The following is a 24,997-nucleotide window of genomic DNA, read 5'->3' on the forward strand; positions in this document are numbered from 1 at the left end:
AAGGCATTCAAAGTAGAAGGCTGGTTGTGATAAAGAAGTCTGTCTTTAAGTCGTCCATTTAAGAGTCTCAATACTCTTTCTCAGAAGAGCTTACAGAGAATTAAACAGACATTTCTATGGTCTTCCACCACTTTAGATGCATTTTTACCTAATGATTAGAATAAAATTGTGTCCTGTTTTTCTCTACATGCCTTGTCCCTGTGTTTACACTTTGTCTTACTCTTTTTTCTTTTTGCAGGTGTTAATTTCTCATATCGAAACTGGGTACATTTTTCTCTGCATAAGTAGTTGCTGTATTTGATCTGAAAGATTTGTTTAAAGTAATAGTAAAAGCAGTATTTTAATAAAACACTTTAAATTCTTTGTAAGAAGGAGAGGTAGTAATAACAGCCCAGTTCAAGATCATAATTAGTTTCAATTCAATCTGGGTTTCTTATCAAACAACCCCATGTCTACCCCGTGGTCAGAGATGACACATACCTGTGTCTGAAGGACGTAAAAAGTCAGTGTCACAGGTGAAAAAGGTCTGATGGTCCTGAGCTGACAAATTCATGTCATAGTAGGTCAGAGGCTCTTTACCAGTCACCCAAGTGTATCTTTGCCAAAACACAAGAAAATATGTAAATTGAACATGAGAGAACATCGATTTGCTATAATAGACACTTTAAAATTCAAAAATATACTGCTAAAAATTCTATTTCAGGATGTTTTTTAAAGCTTGTTATAATCAGAAAAACAGAGGAGATAACCTATACCAACTACTTAGAGTATAATAAAACACAAAAACTAAAAAAGGAAAATGCTAGATTATTCAACAAACACTTCTTCAAAATTAGACTTAAAGGAATAAAACAATTTGGCTTAGATATATGTCTTATTAAATATACTTCAATAAACTCTCAGTGGGCTAGAATTAAGTATAAAACGTAAAACTATAAAGAAAGGAGAAAACGTGGGTAGATTTTTACTAGATGTCAAGTTGGTAAAGGGCTTTCAAAACAAAAAAGTGAAGAGCAACTTTTTTCAGATGTTACCAAATTAGAAATGTAAACTTTCGTTTCCCCGAGACCCACAATAATAATGGCAAGTGAACAGATTGGCTAGTAAATACATTTTTTAAACATGTAATCTCATTAGTAATTAACAAATAAAACATTAAAATAAATTTTTACTTTTTGTCTATCAAATTGGTAAATATACATACATTGTCAGGTGAAATGTGGACTCACACATACTGCTGGTATAAATGTAAGTTAGCATTTACATTTTGGTTCCAAGATCCAATTAGATAATATCTACCAGAGTCTTTGCCCTGGCTGGTGTGGCTCAGTGGATTGAGCACCGGCCTGAGAACCAAAAGGTGGTGACCCAGTTCCATTCCCAGTCAGGGCACATGCCTGGGTTGTGGGCCAGGTCCCCAGCTGGGGGTTTGCCAGAGGCAACCGATCAATGTATCTCTCACACATTGATGTTCCTCTCCCTCTCTTTCTCCCTCCCTCCCCCTCTCTCCAAAAGTAAATAAATAAAATCTTTTTTAAAAAAAGTCTTAAAAATATTGCCCTGGCTGGTGTAGCTCAGTGGATTGAGCGCAGGCTGCAACCCAGGCATCGCAGGTTTGATTCCCAGTCAGGGCACATGCCTAGGTTGCAGGCCATGACCCCCAGCAACCGCACACTGATGTCTCTCTCTCTCTCTTTCTCCCTCCCTTCCCTCTCTAAAAATAAATAAATAAAAATCTTTTTTAAAAAGTCTTAAAAATATTCACACCTAGCTAGAGGAAGGGTACATGATATTATATTATACCATTCTCTCTACTATTAGTTTTCAAATTTTCCATAATCAAAGAAGATGAAAGGGAAAGGAAAAAAAACCGTCCACACCCCCTGATTCAGTAATCCCAGTGCAACAAATCAAACCTAAGGAAATAATCATATATGTGGCTAAATATTTTTATATAAAGATATCACTCTAGTGTAAATGTTAACAGTGAAATACAATCTGTGACCCAGATAGGGAAGCATACCATAAATACAACCACTGAAAATCATGTTTTTAAATAAATTTATGTTTTGAAGAAATTCTGTGAGAAATCCACATATTCTGATGTTCAAGTTTTGTTTCTATATATGCATATGGAAGCGAGACTAGATGGAAATACTGACAGCAGTTATTACTTAGTGGTAAGAAGAGGTGATTTTTTACTTTCTTTTTCATACATGTCTTTATTTTCCCATTTTCTATGATGAATATGCATATATTTTACAATCTGAAAAAAGACTTTAAAAGTCCGTTGCATTATTTATATATGATTAAAAATATTAACTTCTTTAATAGTATGAGTTGCCTTGCTATTTAAAGATTTTAGCTATTTTATGAGAAATTATCATAAAGAAAAAAGAAAGCAATCCTTGTTCACTTAGCAGTTTTGCTACACATTCTAAAACTATAAAAATTATTTATTAACAACCTATATTATTCCCAAAATGACTTAAAACAGTTAAAATATAATATGCAGCATCAATAATACAGACTAAAAGTAAATTTAAAAAGACTCAGTAAAGCACAGACAAGGACTGGGCCATGCAGTGGGGCCTGGGTGAGGCTAACATGTGACTGCCATGTGACTCCAAGCTCTCTGGGACCACACAGCTGTTACCACTGCAGCTCAGACGGTGACAGCAGCCGCTGTGAAATGCAGACTTCTACAGAGACCAGTCATTCAAAAGAAGCCTGAGTGCTCCTGATACTAACAAACTTCTCTTTAAAATCTTCATGAAGTAGACGTGCATAATATGACAACAAATAGCCTAAAACCTTTATAATGAACACGGTGAGAAATTCAAGGACCTGTCTCTTGCAGAATCCCTTACTACAGGCTAATGGCATCTCTCATAAAAGCCTAGTTTCCACATCCCAGGACTGACTGTCCCATACCATCACGTCCTTAAGCACAGGGATGACTGCTTAATCATTTAGCATCCCCATCATTTACACAGCACCCCTACACAGCAGACACATGATGTTTCTTGTTCAATGAATTCAATAACATGCCCAGTCTATCTCCAGGTAAAACATAAAGTGTCTTTGGTCATAAATTTCAAAATATGTTTTCTCATTTAGTGCAAAAACCAGGAGAGAAATGGACATAGTAGAGCAGATAGAAAATGGCAATATAAAATATAATATAAAAATACTATATTCTGTACTGTTGCATAAATGAAGTTCACAATCACATTCAGATTGATATTTTCTAGTGAATCCTCAAATACATTTTGAAATCGAGCACATATGCATAAGAACATACTGACATTTGAAATTGAAAGGCTTTCTGCCTTTTCAAACCAGGGGCCAAATGTATGCTTGTTATGTATGACAAATGTATGGTTTGAAGCGATGTTTCTTGTGATCATAAAAGTAAATGCAGTCAAGATGCTGTCAACTAAACTTTGGGCTAATCACTTTACCTTATCATGCATCAGTATCTCCAACTAGGAGAGCTGTGATATGGTGATAAAAACAAGTGTTTCCATAATACTTCTAGTCTAAAACCAATGCCATAATTATACAGAAAGCAAAATGTAATACCTCCTGTACTCTGCTCCTCTGAAAAGATTTAGAGGGTTTCTCCATACCTTGCATTCTAAAAAACAAAGGAGAAAAGGGAGGAAATAAGACAGTTTAAGCAAATGCAATTAAATCTTAACTCACCAACATTTATTATATAGTCACTGTATGCTAAGGACAGCGCTATCCACTGATAGCACAAAGACAAATAAGGCATGGATCAACCCCACCTTCACAAAGTAGACAATCAAATCTAGTAATGCCCTTATTTCTGTCTTCACAGTATTCAGTTCACAATTCAATGACAGCACTTACCATATCATAATGTGATTATCTGTTTGGTTTTAAGTTTCTCCTTTTAAAATATGAACTCTTAAAATTTTATTCATTTCTGGAGCCTAGCACAGCATTTGAGAATAATTTTTTAAAAGAATTAAACAGCCCTGGCTGGTGTGGCTCAGTGGATTGAGTGCCGGCCTGCGAACCAAAGGGTCTCCAGTTCAATTCCCAGTCAGGGCACATGCCTGGGTTGCGGGCCAGGTCCCCAGTAGGGGGTGAGTGAGAGGCAACCACACATTGGTGTCTCTCTAAAAACATAAATCAATAAATAAAATCTTTAAAAAAAAAAGAATTAAACATACCATGAGAGTCATGTAAACTGCCACTGAAACTGTATGAAGTGCTATAGGGGAGATATGATTTGTTCCAAGAGAAAAACACGAAGTGATTAATTTTGCTCTGGGGATTAGGGAAGGCTTTAGAAGGAAGGTGATGTTTGAACTGACACCGAATCACTAATCACTGTCGATGAGTAGAAGGTTGCCGGAACACTCTAAGCAAATGAAGTATCACAAAACCACTCAACGTGGTTAGGGTATAGTATAGGGCAGCAGGGTGAGAGGGAGAGCTGTAAATAAAACAAGAAAATAGAATGGGGAAATTGGTGAAGGAGCTTACAAACTATATGAAGGAGTTTAGGTATTATCCTTAGTCAGAAGTCATTGAAGGTTTATAAGCAAAAAAAATAAATAAATAACAGATACCAGATCTTTGTTTAGATCAGCAGCTCTCAAAGTATTGTTCATGGAACTGCAAAGTAACAACTCTTTTCATAACAAATGCTACAACATTAAGGATATCTGCTTTTTTAACTGTGTTGACTTGAACTCAACCTTGAGAGTGAGGGTTTCCTTAAATATTTTATCCCAAGCACCTGACTTGCTTCACCCTTGTCCCCATCCTGCAAAGTTGAGCTGATGGTACAAAACCAATGGTGGGTAAAACTGTAACTTAGCCCGAGTCAAGGCAGTGACACTCAACTGTACTAGTTGTCATTGGATTTATTACCTCCAACATCGCTTTTTCTCGAAAGAGCCACCAAGAAAAACCTGTCTTATGGTTATAGACAGGTACCTGGCAGACATTTTCTCAAAGGTGAACAAAGGGGTCTGTCAACTTCAAGGAAGAAAAACAGCATTTGCCATCAATAATTAAATTTGAGATTTTGGCCCTGACCCACGGTGTGGCTCAGTTTGTTGGGTATTGTCCCACAAAGCAAAAGGTAGGGGGTTCAATTCCTGGTCAGGGCACAAGCCTGGGTTGTAGGGTACCCCAGTTGAACCCAGTTAACGTTTCTCTCCCTCTATTTCTCTCTCCCTTCCCCTTGCTATAAAAATAAATAAAGTCTTTTTTTTAAATTTGAGCTTTTTTAAATAAGTATTATTTTTTAAAGATCATTTATTTATTTATTTATTTATTTTTAGAGCAGGAAGGGAGGGAGATAGAGAGAGAGAGATAAACATCAATGTGCAGTTGCTAGGGGTCACGGCCTGCAACCCAGGCATGTACCCTGACTGGGAATCGAACCTGTGACACTTTGGTTTGCAGCCCGAGCTCAATCCACTGAGCTATGCCAGCCAGGGCCAAAATTTGAGCTTTTGAGTAAATACTAGAATTCTGAAAAACCTGTATCTGCTACTGTGAACCTGGCAATTTCCCAATGCTTAGACTTTCTGTGGTATTAGGGATGATACTAACAAATGTGATCTTTAACAACTATGTAATAAAATGTGTCAACATTTGGCAGATGGGCATAACTCAGTAAACAAGCATTTTCTGAATGACCAATGAATCATGTTATGAAATTGTGCATAAGTAAAAGATGTGCTCAGAGTGCAAGCTACACCAATGGGTTTTAATGCAACAGAGTGAAAAGTCAATCAGTATAGCTTTGGATTCCACACTGCAACTAAACTTTATGAAAGTACCTCTTGGTAAGTTTTGGTATAGTATCAAAAAAAGAACATCCACAATTTTCTAAAAATTGAACCCTTTTCCACCCTTTTCCAACTAAGTATCTGTGTGAGACCAGGTTTTGTTCATATACTTCAACCGAAACAATAGGTCCCAACAATGTAGAAGCGGATATGAGAATAAGGTGCCTTCTATTAAACTAGACATTGAAGAGATTTACTTATTTTTAATTTTTCAAAAGATTTTATTTATTTTAGAGAGGGGAAGGGAGGGAGAAAGAGAGGGAGAGAAACATCAATGTGCGGTTGCTGGGGACCTGGCCTGCAACCCAGGCATATGCTCTGACTGGGAATCAAACCGCGACCCTTTGGTTCGCAGGCCCATGCTCAATCCACTGAGCTACACCAGCCAGAGAGAGTCAAACTAATTTTTGATTGGAATCAATAGAATATGATGGACATGAACTGTTTGAAAAAAAAGGGGGAAATAAGAGCGATATCATCTAAAACAACCCAAAGGATTCTAGTATGGGAATTGGGTACCATTAACAGATTTTAGGATTGTTAAGAGCCCTACTGAAAGAAGATAGTTTCATTTTGGACTAAAATGTCAGAGTGAGTTTAGGGGCTTAGAGTCATCAAAGATGGAGATTTCTAGCAAAGAGTTAGACATGTGCATCTAGAACTTGGGGGTATAAATTCAAAATTGGTTCTCCCACTATATACATCTGTGGAAGATAATACTACAGAATGAGATACAGTAACCCAGGGAGAGAAAGCTGAACCAAAGAAGAACTTTGACCCCCTTCTGAGGTCAATTCAAGTATCTCTTTTGTGAAATATTTTGTGGTGCTCCTTCCAAGAATAACTAACTGTGCCCTCTTTTCTGTTACCACAGATTCTTCTATGTACTCTATTTACATATCTTTTTATATCTTTTGCCATCCTGATTTATATGTCTGTATCCTCTACCAAACTGGAATGTTAAGGTTATTGTCATGCCTGTTATGAAATGATGTGTTCATTCTTACAATAGGGAATAAGGTTCTATAATGCACCGTTGTTATGTAATTATTTACAAACTGGACTCTGAGCATCTTGAGGACAGATCTGTATCATATCCATAGTAATATGTTTCATTGCTAGGAGTTCTGTAATTCTTTTACGAAAGAGGAGAAAGGAGAAGGGCAAAGAAAATGACCATTATTCCTTCTTGTACCCTTGAGTGGCCGCCACCCCATCCCTAGTATTCCTGGTCAACATCCACTCATGCTTCAGGGCTCGGCTTAGAGGGCACTTTTTCGGAGACTTTCTCTGACCACATTTAAAAAATGCCAGCACCTGCACTCAAGTGATATTCTTCCACTAAACGAATAGAAATCTAGTGGTCAAGTTTACTGAACAAATGAGACCTTATGGCAATCTATGGAATTACTCATTTGTATGATTATTATCTATCCCAAATGAAATAAATAATTCAAAAATATTTCTATTTGGCTTCGAAAATTTTACTTTCCTAAATGTATATCATTACCATTTGTTTTGTATTACTAGATACATATAGAGAAAAAATATATAATTAAAGCATGACAAAGGAATATCCATACCTGAGTAACTATAATTCTGATGTCCTTATAAATATATTGAGAATAAAAGGCAGTAAGAATAAAAGGCATTGAGAATAAAATACATTGAGAATAAAAGAAAACAAAGTTTTCCTAACTTTGTTCTCTTGCCAGAGATGGCTAATTGTCTCTATTCTCTCCTTTATCTAATAAGGTCCCCTAATTTTTCAATATTAGGGAGGCATATGTACATTGAGAAAATAATTACAGTTTCTAACTTCCTTTACAGCCGTGGCCATTTGACAAAGGTCTGACCAGTCAGAAGTAGGTGAAACAGTATGTAACACTTGTGGGCAGTGTCCTTGGCTGCTGTGGGGTGAGGCAGGGGAAAGGGTGTACTTCTCCTGGCCTATTCTCCTTCCTGCTGATTGGAATGTGGATATGAGAGCTGAAGTCAGAGTCTTGGACCACAAGGCAAAAAACTGCATTGCGAACAAAATAGGAGTCTGAGCCTCTGCTGATTATTGCTCTCCAGTACAAGCTGTGGATTACCTATATTTACGTGAAAGACAAACTTCTCTCTGTTGTGAGTTTCCCAGCTCCCACAGCCAAACACAGCCTTAACTACGCAGCTCTGAAAACACATTAGATAAGTAGTCACCTGACAGATTCTGTCTGCTGGTTTCACTTTCTCTGTTGCTGGAAGGAGAACCTGGCTCTGAAAGGCCGTTTCCTGTTCCTCCCATCAATGGTCGCAAATGGTTCACAGACACTTGCTCCATAAAAGACGTGCCATGTTTATGGAAGTACCACCATTCAAACATCTACGATGAAGAGAAAACACCTTTCACTTAGTACAGGACTGATCAACAGATATGTGCGCTCAAATTAAAACATTATCTCAAGATGTTCCTGTTTAAGTCAGCATTTTAAATGTGCTCTCCTTCCAAAAAAAATAAGCCAAACACAAGATTCCCCAATAGCATATGCCAAACTAAAGTGAAATGCCTTTTTCATAGCCTTGTCATGAAATTTAGACAAACTTAGACAAAACTAGAAGGAAGGCATCTGCAAATAAAACATTAAAAGCAATTAAAAGGTTTCATCTGTAGGTAATCTAACTCTTATATTACATTGTCATTTTATTCTATGTCTAGAGCACAGTTAAAGAGAAAAGCAAGTCTGAAACAACGAACCCCAGAAGGTGAATTAGACTAGGGTGAAAATCCCCACATTTGACTCCTGATTTGGCTGTCTATTAGCTGTGTGCTTTGGGCAAGTCACTTAAACTCCAGCCTCTCAGAGCCTCAATGTCCTATCTACTAAACATGGTTACACAAGAATAAGTGCCTTTTGAGCAAAATGTTACTGTTCTACTACTTGGCAGTGTTATTAATGTAGTTTAAGAGTCAGGTTGATCCCCATTTAGAACCATTTAAAAATCAGGATATTCACTTGTTTCTGCTCCCATGTTTTACCACTGTTACAAAAAGAAGCTGGCGCTCGGTGCTAAGGTAGCAGAATGTGTCATATTTGGACACTGCAACCCTCTCAACTGCCTCTGCCTGGCTCCTTTGGGTTACAGGTTCAATGACACCGGCTTGGGAAACTTTTCCTGATTCCACGGAACAGAAAGCTGTACTCACATTGGATCTGTGCTTTCCTTTCAGAGGAGTCTTTTCCCTGCAATGATTCGTGGAACAACTGATCTCGGTGCTCTTCTTCAAGCTCCCAAGCACACTGCCCCTTCAGGGAGAAGTAACACAAGCCACACCGCTGGCTTCCTCGTGTGCTTCAGAGCTCTACTCAAGAGTCACTGTTTCCCTGGAGCCTCCCCTAACTTCCCTGTCTGAAACTGCGACCCTTTCCTCTGACACTTCACATGCCTTTTTCTGCTTCATTTTCCCCTTCAGCACGCATCACTAATAGTAAAAACATACTATTTGTTTTACTTATTTATTTCCTCCTGCATATTGCTCTAATATAATGTCAGCTCCAAGAGGGCAGGGACTTTTCTGTTCTGTTCATGGCTGCTAGCCCCATGCCCAGAAACAGTGTGGCACCCAGCAGGCAGGTATTCAAGAACAAATTGCCAGGTGAGTGAAGCAATGTCCACAATCACCTTCTAGACCACATTTCATGAGAACGGAATCTGTGTTTGTCTGCTTATGGTATCCCCCAAAATCCAAAAGAGTGCCTAAGAGATGAAAGGCTCTCTATAAATATTTGTCGAATGAATAATCAATCAATCAGGAACTTTATACATTAAAATTGTTCAAATGATTAGTAGCCAGTTTTCTATGCTTTGACTGTAAAATAACTTTAATGTCTTCCTCCTCTCATCTGTGGACCATATTCCTTAGAAAGTTAACTGCCAGGCTATTCTGCCAAAGGTGGTAGACAAATGTATTCCTTTATTTGAAGAATAAGCAAAAATATCCACAACTGCCTAAGAGATTATAATCTTTCAAAAAACTATTTTGCTGTGATCAGAAACACAGGCATTACACACAGAGAAATCAGTTTTTAAACCTTCAGGAATTTATCTTTTGCTTCAGTAAACAACAGAATAGATTACAAAGATGCCAAAATATGCAATAATTTTGTACTACATTGCAGCCCAATTACTCCATTGACTAAATGCTATAACATATACAGGACAGAGCTAGAAAATCAAGGTGCAGAACTTTTTCTGTCATGCCACTAATATTTAATGCTCAGTCAGGGATGGCTTCTCTTCCTGCCCACTTCTACAGAGTTAGCAGGCAGTTCATCACCAGCACATATAGCCTTGGTTTGGCTTCTATCACGTTTTACTAAGAAGTGGGATGAAACCTCTTTAAAACAACCAGAAGAAATCACAAAAACAGAAATTATTCACGTGACAGAAAAGACGGTTGGGCACAGGAATCACAAAGGCAACACTGACACACTGTCCTTCACTATATTAAATGTTGGCGGTTTTTATTAATTAATATAAGGTTAGTCTTTTTCACCTTCTGAGTCAACTTTTCAACACAAATGAGCAATGATAATAGCTGCTAATACTTATCAAGCATTGTGCCAAGTCCTTTACGTGCATTCTGTCATTCGCCCCTCATGACAACCGATTTCAGAGGGGACACCTGCTCCGGCCCTGTGGGCCACCGTGCCAGCACCCGGCGGAGCTGGGGCTCTCACTCAGGCCTGCCCGGCATCAGACCTGCGACCCACTCCACAGCCTGCCCCCCCAGCTTCCCTCAGTGTGCGTGTATATGTTAAGTGTGTGTGTGTGTGTGTGTGTGTGTGTACAAGTTTGGTATACCCGAGTGACAAAAGAACGTATAAACAATAATAACCTTCCCTGATGAAAACCCATCAGTACTGCGAGAGTACTGATATAATTTAACCTTTAAAATTTTACTTCAATTTCCTCATTTTAAAGCTTTGGTTTAAAAAAGTAATACATATGATATATATGTAAATTTCCCCCCTCTTATAAATGAGGAAATTAAGACTCATAGCTGTGACTTGCCCAAAGCATCAAACAGTAAGTGGCAGAGTCAAGACTTAAAACCACATCTTCCAGTTCTATGACCAATGCATTTTCTACTACATCAGTTATTTAAAGATAGTTCATTTTCTTTATTTGGACTCATATGCTATTGACTAAATATGCTAAAGTATGTTTAATTATGAATGGGCTTTATAAATCAATAATTTTTGAGGCTTATAGTAACCCATACTTTTCATCCTGAATTCCTCAATAATTTTTTTAAGTCAAGAGAAAAATCCCTTTCTTGTCCTGCATTTCACTTTAACAAAATGGTCAAGTGTTAGTCCTTGTAAAAAAAAACAAAACAAAACCAAAACAGTCCAACACAGATGCTATTATTTCTACTATAGCTGGAGAGCACCACCTAGAGATGAGAAAAAAGTAAAGGAAAAAGTCATTGGCCATGCATGCCATACTTCCTAAGATTTTTATGGGTAGCAGCATTTTTCCAAAGTTTATTCAAGGAAACACTAGTACCTAGGGATGTTAATAAAGATTATAAAATTCTAAAACTTTTTTTTAAATTAAAAATGCTAGCTTGGTCAAGCAAGACAATGAGAAGCTGAATTAAAGTTAAATAAGCTTCTTTACCGTAGGACTTCTCAGAATAACAATAGCCAAAATTTACTCTGTTAGTACCAGGCTGTTAAAAGCTTCTACATATCATATTTCATTTAGCCTTCATAATCCTATGAAGTAGATACTATTAATATCCCCACCCTCCCCCAGTTTACATTTGAGAAAACTGGGACATAGAAAATTAACTCGTAAATCACACCCCGAAAGTGACGGTTAACCTGACTCCAAATCCCTGCTCTTAACCACTCCAGGGAAGATAACTGGCAGCCAACAGGCTGAATTCAATACAGAGATAAATTTTTAGTTTGTCCGGTTTTGCCAAGAGTAAAGTATTATGACATTGTATAGAAAAACTTGTGTATCCGGGTTCCCTTAGAATCATTTGAAAGACCGGAAGATCTGGTAGAAATGGCCTGCAAGTCCACACGACAACCATCAGCTGCAGCCCCCCCAGAAGAAGCGTGCACTGTCCAGTCCTCAAAGCAAGCAAGGAATTCAATTTTTAATCTCTGCCGTGTCACTCATTTTCCTCCCGGAGCACCAAACTGGGCCCTGCAGGCGTTTAGTTAACAACCCACCGCCCAGGCCCCTACAGCAGACAATAGTCTTTGATGCACAAATGAAAACGGTCAACCTCTGTAAGTGGAGAGCAGAGGCAGTGGTTTTCCAAACGCTGAACACATTTTGAGACTGCTGATCCGTAAATATTTATAACTATTCTAACCATATAAAGAGATTTGATCCTTAGATAAGTGCAAAAGTTAGATAAATACAAAAGCATGAAGGAAATGGAAACTACTTACAAATATTAGTCCTGATATCAAAGAAGATGTTCCTGTAAGTGCCACATAGAATTTGGGCGTCAGTGAATTTAAAAATACTGTCACTGCCAAAAGGGAAAAAAAATAAAAGTTAAAAAAATGCAGATTCAAAGTACTTCAGTTATAAATATGCAGTGTCTTTACGAGTAGAGGAACATAAGTGGATTACCACCTAATATGAGATTCATTTGAGAAAGGTTGTAATTTTTTAAAAGCTACTTTAAATTCACATTGTATTCTACCCTTTAAAAATTCACGCATGTAAGGGGAGGGTTTTATGGTGTTGATTTGTTAAATAAACAGATTAAAATAATTTGGCTTGCTTTTGATAAACCATAATTTAGCTAAGAACTTTTGTAAATCTATAAGGATAGCTAAGCAAACATCCTGTTGCAGGAGAGGTTTAAAACACTCCCTAATTATTTCGGTGAGATAGAAGCCAGTGTTTCAAATTAGCTGGAAGAAAACAGGTTGTGTACTTGGTATGTCAGCTAGGGAGGGAAAACAGCCCAAAGACAGGAGCAAAAACTGAGAGATCCCTCCTTGACCCTGACTTCCTGCAAGTCTGCACCAGATTCTTCACTTCAAATAATTGTCTCATAAATACTTTGGGTTTTACAGAGAGAAACATTTGTTACAGTTAGCTAGTCTCATCTAAATGGTGTGCCTACATAACATGTAGAAAAATAAATGAGAAGCTCAATGAATAACATTTCACTGAGCATAAAAAATGCGTCAGCACTTCATTAATTAACCTATTACAGAGACCAAATTTGCAACTTCAAACAGTGTAGCAAGGCTCATTTACTTAGCTTGCTTTTTAGCATGTTAGTTATATCTGAATTTACATAATGCTTTTATTCTACAAAGTCCAAAATATTTCCGAGCATTATCTCGGTCTTTCGTGGCATCTCATGGGATAGAAATGGGGACATTTGCCTTTTCGTGGCACAGAATAAACCACGGTACTGACGGTCACAGTCATCCCGTAACAGAAATGCTTCCGTCTTGTTCTGAGGTTGCTGTTTCAGAGCTGGGGTGGACACACTGTAAGTGCGTGGTAAGCGGCCCCAGCTCCCATCCCCCGTGTCCTGGCTCCTGCTCAAGGGTGATTTTGCAGCACCCCACGGGGATCATCACTTCCCACTCGCTTCGTACCCTCAGCCCACACCACACCGCAAGCTCTGTACAAATGTTGAAACAAAGAGCCCGCTGCGGTCCGTGGCTCTCTTAATCTTTACTATCTGTGCTTTTCTATTGTAGTACCCCAGATAAAGCCCAAAGCCAAGAACAGCCAAAAAAATCTCCAAAACGATGGCTCGACAAAACTATTTTAAAACATGAGAATGGGTGGTTATGATCACGGCACTTTCTTTCTTTTGGATCCTCGCTCATCTTTGTTGTCCGGGTCGGCGGCCCCCGCAGACGAGCGGCGGGAGGCTCAAAGGAAGGGCTCCCACCAATGGTGGCGGTGGTTGGGGGTGGGGGGCGTGTACGGACGCTGCATCCGAGTCTGCAAGTGCTCCCAGGTCTGTCCCACCGCCCGAGGCCTGCGGCTCGGCGGGTGGCGTCTCCCCGGGTAAACGAGGACAGCAGGCGGAGGGCGGACCTTAGCTCCAGGGAGGAGCCGGCGGCCGCAGCTGGGGTTTGACAGTCAGCTGCGGGGTTGCGGCCCGGGAGAAAGATCCCGCTGGGTCGCACCCCACCGACTCCTTCTCCGAAGCCCACCGGGGACCACTGAATCTCTGCCCTTTGGCCTCTGCCCCCGGGCCCTCTCCTGGCCCCCTGCCCGTCCCCGGAGAAGTCTGGGCCTCTCACCCGCTGCCAAATTCTCACACAGCCGCAGCGGGACCCTCAGAGCGTAAAGCAGTCCCAGCCCCAGCCCCACCACGAACCACAGCGAAACCCCAGTGCCCGCCAGCCTGGCCCGCAGCCGCTCCCTCCAGCCCAGCGGCGGGCTCAGGCCGGGAGCAGGTGCCGGGGGAGAAGCCGCCGCAGTCGCGGCTTCAGCCAAGCCGCCACCGTCCGCCATCTTGCCGCTCCCGCAGGCGCCGGGCGCTGGGAGGGGGAGATGGGCAGGAAACCCGGCGTCGGGAATCCTGGGATAGTGGCGGACCTGAGGCTGGCCTCTGCGGAGGCTGAGCGGCCCAGGGGACGGGGACCGAGAGTTGGAAGGTGAAGGAGCGTCCCGGGGCTGGGGCTCCCTCTTCCTCCCGAGGGTGGGAAGGGGCGGAGAGCGGCGCCTACTCCTGCAGAAACTAGGCTGAGATGTGACCCCGGGGAGAAGCGGTGTCGCTTCCATACGAGTGAGGGTCACCTTTCAACCCCGTTCCCCCTTTTCCTGCGCTTAGAAAAGCTACCGATGGAGCAGGCCGAGCCGCACTTCTTTTGGACTCGTCTGCCATGGCAATCACTGGTGCTGAGAAAACCTATAGGAATAGCAATTGCTCTTCGGCCGCACGGGGCTCGGGCGCCAGGAGCAGTCGAAACACGCGCCCTCCATAGATGAATGAGGAAATGTCTGTAGCAGCGAGAACGACATTAGGCTTGAAAATCACTTCAGGCAAAGGCGCCTTTCTGGGGCGCCGGCGCCCGTAACTGACATGGCGCCCTCTGGTTCGGCGTTTCCGGGCGGGTCCCTCAGATGGCCCGGGCGGGTCTCTGCGACGCGCCCCCCGCACCCCGCCCCCCCACCGTACCCCGCCCCCCCCCCCCCCGGGCTTCCATCACTCGGCTTCCTTCCCGGCCTGCCTCGCGCCCGGGCCGGGCTGGGCCAAAGCAGCCAAGATGGCCGACTTCGAGGATCGGGTGTCGGATGAGGAGAAGGTAAGGGGCGCACCTCTCTCACTCTCACCTCCTCCCGCGACAGGCAACTGGGGCGCGGCCCGGCTGCAGTGGGATCCCTGGAAAGGACCCCAGCAGAAAGGAGCTTCTTAGCCCGTGCTGGCATACGCCTGCAGCACTTGGGACGCTTTTCTCTCGAGGGGCTTACCCCGGCTCACAGTGGCCGCAGTTCCCCATTTCTCGACTCCTTCCCTCCCGGGCCTGAGGCACAGCCCAGTGGCCCTCCTGCAAGAGAAGAGGTTTTCCCTTATTGAATCGTGGCTGTGGAGTCGATGAAGAGAGGGGACGAGGGTGATGTCGCGACGTATTAAGGGGCGGTTGCTTTACCGCCTTGAGCTGGTAGGGCTTCCCCCATCCCCCCATTTTTAGGGGTGATTGGGGCGAGTTTAGGGCGAGCCACTTCCTGGTCAGGGTGGCCTCTTAACTTCCCTTTCGCTCCTCCTTACCAGGAAGTGATTTTGCTGTCACGACTCCTCGACAGACCGAGGTCCCCACCCGTCCCTTCTCAAACTATAAGCTGAACTAGTTCGCAGTCATAGATGTGTAAGCCTCCTGCAGGATTCGAGCACCCCTCTCGTCCCTGTCGACGCTCCCCGGATTGTCTGTCTGTGCAGAGGGCCCCGCGGTGACTCCCTCCCTTGCGTCTTACATCCTCTTAGAGATAATCATTGAAAAAATAGTTTTCAATTTCTTGTGAACCGATTGAGCGTAGCCAGCGGATTTTTTTTTTTTTTTAACTCCAGGGTGGTTTTATAAAGCCCAGAAACCTCATGTTGACACATTCAGGTCTGGACAAAAGCATCGTGGCTTCTTTGATGCTCCACTGGGGTGTCTTTGATTATACTTGAATTTGTCAGTGTGTCATTTGTGTACTTGGTTTTCCAGCAGTGTCTGAAGTATGAGAGCATATTCTGTTAGGTAGAATTTTTTTTTTTCTGACAACTGCACACCTTTGTTCACAGTTTATCAGGCTTTTCACGTGATGGTAGGGCCTGTAGAAATGAGAGTGATTTCACTAGATGACTGTAGGACAAGAGTGATGTCTTTTGTTTCTTATAGTGGCTGTTACAAAATGTGCGCCCTTGAGTGTTCTGGAAAGGTACCTCGGCTCTTTCTGTTCTTCTATAAGAGAGATTGGGATGGTGGAGGGGACCGTTTATGATCCAGGAGTCCTCTGTATAGAGGTCTCCTCTATAGTATAGTATACCTACATGTGGCATGCCGTCTTGAAATGCACTTTAGTGTTATAAATGTTCTCTTTCTTGGAAATTCTCGTGCCTGTGTAAGTTTAGGGGGGAAAGGCATTTTACATGAATTTGTGCTGGAGAGAAAACTATAATAAACGCTTGTTCTAAGGCACATAGTTAAGATTCAGGTGAAATTAAATTGCAGTGAACTTCAGGGCAGGACACAACACTTGTGAGCCCAGTGGGTGGTCCTCGCATTTTAAGCAAAAATATTGTTACAGCACAGTTTCACTGAGCATTTAAATAACAGTAAACTTTGAAGTTTATTATGCCCAAACAATGCTACATTTACCAGTGTTCTCAGGTGTTTGTCTTTGACACTGGGTTAGAATGCCTTTTTAATTAAACTTAGGACAATATATACATGGATTTCAAAGTGCAAATTAAGATGTCTGTGAACAGTGACAGTGTTTATAATATTAATAGTGATTTTATGATAGCAGATACGACCCAGTTCTTATTTCCCAGCATGCTTCTTTTGTTGCTTAATGAATGACAAAATTAGCAAATCACAATTAGTAAGGTAAATCTGCCCAAAAATGTTGACGAATTTGATGTTCAGTAACCAGTTTTCAGATTAATCACACTATCTTCATTAGTGTGGCTAATTAAGAATAACTGATATAGTAAGTGTCCCAAGGAATCCATATAATTTGAAGTTTCTGAAATTTGTTAGATTCTCATTTACAGAGCTGAAACTGATGATGTATTTCTCTGTTGTGGATCTCTAAGTAAAAAGGAAGAGCTTTGACTTGTGAGATTTCTTCAGTTCTCTTCAGCTTCATACCTGACTTGCCTCCTCTTCCCCCAGGCTTTCTTTTGACAGAATTCAGGAATTGAGAAAGTATTTTTCTAACAAGACTCATTGAAATTAATATCTTAACATTCAGAAACAATAAGTAACCCTTAAATGAGATTTTTATCCTATAAAATTTTAACAACCAAGGCATTATTGCAAACAAATTTTTAAAAACATTTTATTTAGCCCTGGCTGGCGTAGCTCAGTGGATTGAGCGCGGGCTGTGAACCAAAGTGTCACAGGTTCGATTCCCAGTTGGGGCACATGCCTGGGTTGTAGGCCACAGCCCCCAGCAACCGCACATGTTTCTCTCTCTCTCTCTCTCTCCCCCCCTTCCCTCTCTAAAAATAAATAAATAAAATCTTTAAAAAAAAACATTTTATTTATTTATTTTTAGAGAGAGAGGGAGAGCGAGAGAGGGAGGGAGGGAGGGAGGGAGGAAGGAAGGAACATCAATGTGTGGTTGCTGGGGGCCGTGGCCTGCAACGCAGGCATGTACCCTGGCTGGGAATTGAACCTGCTATGCTTTGGTTTGCAGCCCACACTCAATCCACTGAGCTATGCCAGCCAGGGCTGCAAACAAATTTTTTAAAAAGATATTTTTAGCCTTAATTTGTATTGATTCTTCCTTGAAGGAACTCTGAAGTTTCCATTTTTTCTGTTTTTAACTAAGACTTCAACCGCATTTGATTTGAGTTAGTGCATGTGTGTCTTGATGCCAAATATGTTTTAATACAGCTTTTTATCTTTCTTACATTTTCCGAAACCACTGAACCCAGAGGTGAATTTGGTGATTTCCTTGCAAGTATTTCTACAAAAGCTAGTAAGATCGACCATTCTCATAACTAACTGCTGAAGTTTTTATCACTTTATAAAGAGGAAGTCAGTTTTTTTAACTTCTGCATTGTTACCTGAAATGGTCATGATGAGCTGCATAAATAAAACAGGAAGTTAAAAGCATAATAACTTGTAGAAATAAATGCCTTTAGCCTTATTCTCTAGTTCAGTTTCTGAGAATGAATTCTACTCTTCTAGTTACTAGGACCCTTCAAGTTACTTGGTTCCAAATGCTTACCAGGACCAAAATAAGGTAACATAATTAGGAAACTTGACATAAGAAATGAACTACTTGTTTGGGTTCTTTGCATGTCTATTTCCTTAATTTCATGATTCAGCATTTTTTCATCAAGATTATATCAGCACATAATGACTTGAAGCTTAGAACTGGATCACTTGGCCCCTTTTCTTCCTATCTCCTCCCAGTCCAGAATGCTTGCATATCTTAATAGCCAGCGTTCTCTTAGCTCTGCAATTAGGCTCAACACAATTTTCTTTATAGTTTCAGCCTTTTGGCTCAAAATCGGCCCAGGCTGCCCACTGCAGCCACTCTGCTTCCTGTCACAACGCTGCTCTCCCTGCGAGTACAGGGAGTCCTGCCATTCCTATAGCATGTTACTTTGTCAGCTGGTGCTCGCCACACTTCTCACAGAAAGTCTGTAGGGTTTAAGAGCGTTCACCAAGTTGGTGAGAGCGCTGTCTGTATGGAAAGCTGATTCATCCATTTTTAAACAAATGCAGAGAGAATTTTAAGGCTGAAAAAAGTGTGATTAGCATATTTTTTTCCCTTTAGCTTAACTAGTGGTAAAATTTGTGTACAACCTCAAAAAATACCATAACTGAAAAATGGATCTATATGCTTTAAGTTTAGATAATGGTACCACCTTTAAGGCACTTTTTGAGAACAGGTTTATCAAAATTATTTAGGAGAGATGTGGAAAATGTATATGAATATAAAAAGGGCCCAGTAGAGCTCATGAAAACTACCTAACGCTTTGAAAACTAGATCCTAATTTTAATTACCTCCTTAACTTACTAGATAAGTTATTACCCTTATAGTAAGCCCTAAAGCTTGTTTGCCGTGGCATTTTCTAACAAATCGATTGGTATTAACACTGCCCTTCTTTTATCTTTACTTTTTTTTTTCCAGTTAGCTTTGCTTAGTAGTTTTCATATAATCTATCATAAAATCCTTGGACAGGGGCATAAAGTCTGAGGAGGTACAAACTCACTTATCTGATCTTTGGTTATGTGTGTAGGTTTATTATCATTTCTTTTAGACAATCCAACTATTTTATTAGGACCAACCTTAATGCCAGGCAAAACAGTATAATTTGTCAGAAAATTCCTACCCCATGTTTGTCTGGCTCAGAAGCCATGCTTTTTTTCACTACACTTTCTTCCACGTAACAGTGAATGAAAAAAAAAAAAAGAGGCCTCCACTGAATGAATTATAAGTAAGGTTTTACGATGTAGTGGGAAAGAATGATTCTGGGTGTCAGGAGATTTGGCCTCTCCCTGCAGTGCGATTCTGGAAAAAATCAGTAACCTCAATAGGCCTCAGTTTTCCTCTAAAATAGGGAGGTAAGGGAAATTGGATAAAACCAACCAAACAAAGTTCAATGAACTTTTTCAAACTCTAATTTTAAAAAACCTGTTTTAAATATTGAAACACTGAAATGTTTGAGGAGTTTCTGTCATTGTCTGCTTTTGGACATTTGCCCTGATAATGAAACAAATTCCTTGGTAACTGAAATGATGTTTTTTTTTTTTACCTAATGCCTAGCATAGGATCCAGGTACACAGTGTAGGCACAACCTATTCTTAACAAAGAGACCAACCAATTACATCTTCACTCATTCTAATATTCACCCAGCTCATCCTCCTTCATCTCCCTCTCCACCCCAACTGTTTCTGATGATCTCCAGGTGTTTCTTGTGTTTGGGAATGTGTCCACACTCGGGGTGCCTCTTAGGGCATTTATTGCCCCTGAGCGTTCTGCTGCCAATACTGGTGCCCTGCCTTGTCACTGCTGGGAACATTTGACCCCCCTGCCCCTGGGAGCATTTTTCCTAGTAAATCCTATAAAGCTGCCAATCCTTAATGTGTACCAAAATGACTAGCGTTGCAAAACCCCTAATAAAAGTATTTCCTTCATCTGCCCTAAGTCTCTTCCTCTGAGCTCAGAAAAACACACTAGGATCAGATATCATTTGTTCTCTCTCCAATGTACAAATATTTGGTTCAGAGTATAGGTAACTAGATAAGTAAGTTCTTATGTGGATCAGCTTCTGAAAACAAAAAGCCCAGATAGGGGAAATTAGTCATCATACTGAAGGCAACTAGACCGCTTGGGGATTTCTGAACTAGGGTGATAACGCGAACTTACTATTTTCCCTTCTCACTTCATCAGAACCCCCTTTCAGCCTCAGCATTTCTGTTCATCCCATTATTCACTTTAAGTCACACAAACTCAGAACGCTGGCACATTTTTCGCCTTAGTTCTTCCTTTCATGTTCAGTTCGTATTCCAGTCAGCTTCCTCTTCCTTCCTATTATTAGATATAGGAACTATAATCACGTGTTTAAAATTAAAATGGTAGGAAAAGGCATAAGTAAAAAGTCCCCTCCCACCCTTTTCCCAGCCACTCAGTTCCTCTGCGAGGCAGCCACTATACCAGTTCTTTTGTATCTTGCTTTACACTTTATGACATGTCTAACTTGTCCACATTCCTTCTACCGTTGTCTTCATTCGGGATCTTTTCTTAAGCTTGCATTATTTTTAATGCATTTTTAATTGTTCTCTTTGCCTCCAGCCTCTCCTTTCCTTCTGCATTTTTGTGGTTTACTGAAATTCTTTACTAAATTTTGACCTGTATATAAAATTTATCTTTGCTATAACTGCACATATTGTTAGGGCAGTGTGTATGAAATAGAATGATCGGCTGGGTGGACCATATGGCACAGTGTAAGTCATGGTATAACATATAAGCAAGAAGACAGGTGATGATGGGTTTGTTGGAATTTGAGAGAACCTTGCTTTGTGACTTATTTGGCCTCTACACAACATTTAAATGCTCATTATGTGCTAGATACTGGGTTAGCCAAAAGTTCACTTAGTTTTTTCTGCAGATGGCCCTAGTAGCGCTTAGTTGTCTTTAACTGCATTCGAAACAATTTTGTTAGATTGTATTGTGACAGCTGCCCTATCAGCATGCATTTTAAAAAAGCTTATCAAAATTGGTGAATTTTTTGTGCAGCTGTTGTAATATTGAAGATGGAAGAAGATGTGCAACATTTTCAGCAAATTATGCTGTATTATTTCAAGAAAGGTTAAACTAGAATTGAAACACAAAAAATTATTAGTGCAATGTATGGAAAAGGTGCTGTGACTAATCGAATGTGTCCAAAGTGGTTTGCCGAGTTTCTTGGTACTATTGACATTTTGGCCATATAATTCTTTGCTGTGGGGCTGTCTTACACATAGGAAGATGTTTAGCAGCACCCCATTTGAGATTAAAAACATGATCAAATGTCCAGAACTACAAATAGCAGAGCAGACACATTGATGGAACCTGTTTACAGGCCTGTGCTCTTGCCCACTCTGATTCCTTTGAGTAGACAGTAAGTAATGAGTTAAGACAGCAAGCAGTTCTACTGAACTGTTGATGCAGCCCTAGGTAGGCAGCAGCCTAGTTTAATGGTGTAGCAACAAAGGTACGTCTATAGGCACTGAAGCATTGCTGTTTTCTGGTTGTGACTGCATTGTAGTTACTGCTAAATTAGCTTAGTGCCACTAAAAATGTTAGTATTTAAAATGTGTTATAAACTCAGTGCTGAGAAACACGACTTTAGGAAAGTCCTCTGGACAAGGCCAATGGCACTGTCTTAAGAAGCTATGACAGTACCTTAGAACACAGCTGAATCAAAATGTTGTGGACCAGTGCTCAGGCATCTATTTTTAATAGGCTTCCCAACACTTCTCTCTAAATCTTAGTCCTCTGCCTGTTAAGCCCAGAAGCTTGAGCCATCAGGACACTAAGACTAGATCTCTCGGGGACAAAATCATATTAGCTAGGTTGCTGAAACTAATGTATAAAAGTACAATAACAACTAATTTAGTAAATACAGAGGCACTAGATTCTGTTTCCAGGTGGCTCAGGTATGGGAAATTAAATAATATTTTTCTCCAGCATGGAGTCAGGATCAGGAAAGTTAACTGTATAGCCTAACATTTTAATGGCATTTTCATCCACAATAAGGATATGTACCCAACACCAAGACCAAGCAGGACTTTAGGTAGGGTACCCTCGGGAGTGTCCAACCTTTTGGCGTCTCCGGGCCACACTGGAAGAAGAGCTGTCTTGGGCCACACATTAAGTACATTTCAACACATAATCACAAAAAAATCTCAATATTTTAAGTAAATTTACAACTTTGTGTTGGGCTGCATTCACAGCCAGCGGGCTGCAGGTTGGACACCCCTGGCAGAAATGGACATTGTTTCTCTAGACAGATTTTACTTGGCTAGAAGGAAGCCCTGATCGAAAATCTGGTGTCACAGCTTCCTCTGCAATCTTTCCCCCTTAGTTAATGACACCTTCGTTTGCTAGTTGCTCACACCAAGAAGTTTCCTGTCATCTTTGACTCGTTTTTCTCACAAGCCACATATAATCCATCAGCAAATCCTGTAGGCTCTGCCTTCAAAATATACCCAGAATTTGACTAGTTTTCACCACATCTTTATTCTAAACACTCTGGAAAATAAAAAATACCACTGGGAGTTACCACCTGGGTTACCAAAGTAGCCTTCTCTCCGGTCTCCCCGCTTTGGCTGTTGCCACCCTCCCCCACCCCTCCGCAGTTAGCATAACTAACGCCCTCTGACTCATCCTCCCCTCCTCTTTTGTCTGCAAATCCTCTGTACCTACCTGACTGGTCTGTTGACCACTGGCTGCTTTTTCCCCATCTTTTTTATAATTATTCCCTTCTTATTGGGCCCCTTCTCCCTTCTCTCTTTCCTCTCCTATCTAAAGCACTTTGCAGGGCTCAGGTTAGGCCTCAGCTCCCTCTTCCATGGGGTGTCTTTGACCAGCTCGGCCGTCTCCGGGGCCCGTCTCCGTCTTCTTCCTCTAAAGTCCTGTGCTCTGTGTTACCTACCTGTACTGCTGATTTGGCAGTTTTGCTGCTTTGAATTATAGTTATTTTTAAGTTATTGGCAGGTCTTTATTAAAGGCAATCATTTGCATAAATTGTTTTGCTAATAGTGGGAGAGTATACAAAGATTTCAAAAGCTAAGGTGCTGACTGTATGCTTACCTTAGTTACTTGTGTCCACCATGGTGATGTACACTTACTAGTACCTTAAGGTAGTAGTTCTCAACCTTGGCAGCTCATTAGAATTACCCTAGGAAGCTTTCAGAAATGCAGATGCCCAAACCCTACCCCAGATCTATTACATCAGACTCTTTGAGGGTGGAGCTCAGGCATCAGTACTTTCAGTGACTCTAAATAACAGTGTTTTAGGTGGTTCTAATGTGCAGCCAAGGTTCAGAACCACTGGCTTAAGGCCAAAAAGAATTTGTGGACTTTTTTTGCTCTTGTCCTCTCTTGTATGTTGTAAATTTTATGCTTAAGTATGTCATTTTTATACTCTTATACTAGGTGGCATAAGATAGTGATGACCCCTGTTAAAGAAAAAATTATTCTGGCACTTGTTAAAATAATAATAAGATCCAGCTGAGCTTCAAATAAAGCAAAGACCATTGGGGATTTATAGCTGGCAAATAGAGTGAGAGGGTCAGTGGGTGGAAATTACTGAGAGGAAACGTTAAGGGCAGAGGAATTCTTGCTGGAAGCAGGTGGAGGGCTTGTGTACATCAAAGGTGGGAGATAGAGAACTTGATCAGGTATCAAGGGTAATCAGATATCAAGAGTGGGGAGATTTCTCAGTAAGCAGAAGACGGCCAGCAGGCAGACAGGATGGGGCCACGAACAAGGTCTAGTTGAGAAGAGAGTTCAGAGGAACCTGACTAAAAGTTTGGTGGAGCTGAGAGTCTTTGGGACTCCATGTGTGTTATATATATACTTTAATAAATCTTCAAGTGTTTAAGACATAACAGAAAAGCAACTATTCCTCAGAGTTGGTGGAATTTTTAGAAATGAAATTGCTTTGCTTAAAACAAACTTGCCTGCCTTCCCTTTCTGTTTATATCTGACAAAACTTATAATTGGTTACTAATGAGAACACAGTTTCTAAGAACTACTTAAAATGACTTTCAAAAGAATAAACATAAAGCAAATTATTTGGAAATAAATTTCACCATCCATTTTTTATAATACTGATCCTAATTTAAGATACACTTTTTAAGCCGTAGCCCTTACTGATAATAAAGCAATATAAAGTGCACTACTACATCTAAAATTTTATTTCTTAGTGCATTGTGAGTCTTTTTGGTGTTTCCAGGGTTAACCTAGGAAAATAATATTTAGCTTATTGGAAACTATTTTTAAACATAGCTAAGTTTTATTTAGTGAAACCATATTCCATTCCGTCCCAGAGATCACTGAGGATACATTTTTTGTAGAATTTACAGCCCAAATTAAATTTCTACTTGCCTCCGAGAACGCTCAGCCAGCACGGATTTTATTTGATAAAGGCAGTGAAACTGGAATTTTAGAGCTAATTTGATACTGAAATATATACGTGCCACACCTGTTAAATTATTGACCAGTTTATTGTTGATATTTTGAAAGTCCTAGAACCAGATGAGAAAATAAATGACACTTAAGCAAGGTGTGTTTTTAAAAAAATTTATTCTTTCATCTTATCAAAATTAATTTCTAGAGGTAAAGAGGGATGAATAGGCAGAGCACAGAGGATTTTTAGGGCAGTGAAAATGCTCTATATGATAATATAATGGTGGATACATTTAATAAATTTTGGGTGATAATGT

The 24,997-nt window shown here is 40.5% G+C and overlaps 2 protein-coding genes across 7 annotated transcripts in view; one reads left to right on the top strand and one right to left on the bottom strand.

Annotated features, from left to right (window-relative positions):
* The window catches only part of ST7L (suppression of tumorigenicity 7 like), a 115,970-nt gene extending 101,586 nt beyond the window's left edge, over positions 1-14,384 (bottom strand). For 3 of the 6 annotated variants that reach the window (XM_036015292.1, XM_036015291.1, XM_036015293.1), the window contains exons 1-5: positions 14,135-14,383; positions 12,299-12,381; positions 8,043-8,205; positions 3,586-3,640; positions 481-596 (exon numbers count right to left, since the gene is read on the bottom strand). In XM_036015292.1, coding sequence (XP_035871185.1) covers positions 481-596; positions 3,586-3,640; positions 8,043-8,205; positions 12,299-12,381; positions 14,135-14,348 — 631 coding nt within the window. In that variant the 5' untranslated portion in view covers positions 14,349-14,383. Of the gene's footprint in view, positions 1-480; positions 597-3,585; positions 3,641-8,042; positions 8,206-12,298; positions 12,382-14,134 lie in introns of all 6 variants that reach the window. The other 3 variants (XM_036015295.1, XM_036015294.1, XM_028502661.2) reach the window with 3 other exon arrangements.
* A 616-nt stretch (positions 14,385-15,000) lies between these two features.
* CAPZA1 (capping actin protein of muscle Z-line subunit alpha 1) overlaps positions 15,001-24,997 on the top strand; it is a 34,747-nt gene continuing 24,750 nt past the window's right edge. The window contains exon 1 of the mRNA XM_028502668.2: positions 15,001-15,142. Within this exon, the coding sequence (XP_028358469.1) occupies positions 15,104-15,142 (39 nt within the window). The 5' untranslated portion in view covers positions 15,001-15,103. The remainder of the gene's footprint in view (positions 15,143-24,997) is intronic.

This window comes from Phyllostomus discolor, chromosome 14, assembly GCF_004126475.2.
Source record: "Phyllostomus discolor isolate MPI-MPIP mPhyDis1 chromosome 14, mPhyDis1.pri.v3, whole genome shotgun sequence".
Classification (NCBI taxonomy): domain Eukaryota; kingdom Metazoa; phylum Chordata; class Mammalia; order Chiroptera; family Phyllostomidae; genus Phyllostomus; species Phyllostomus discolor.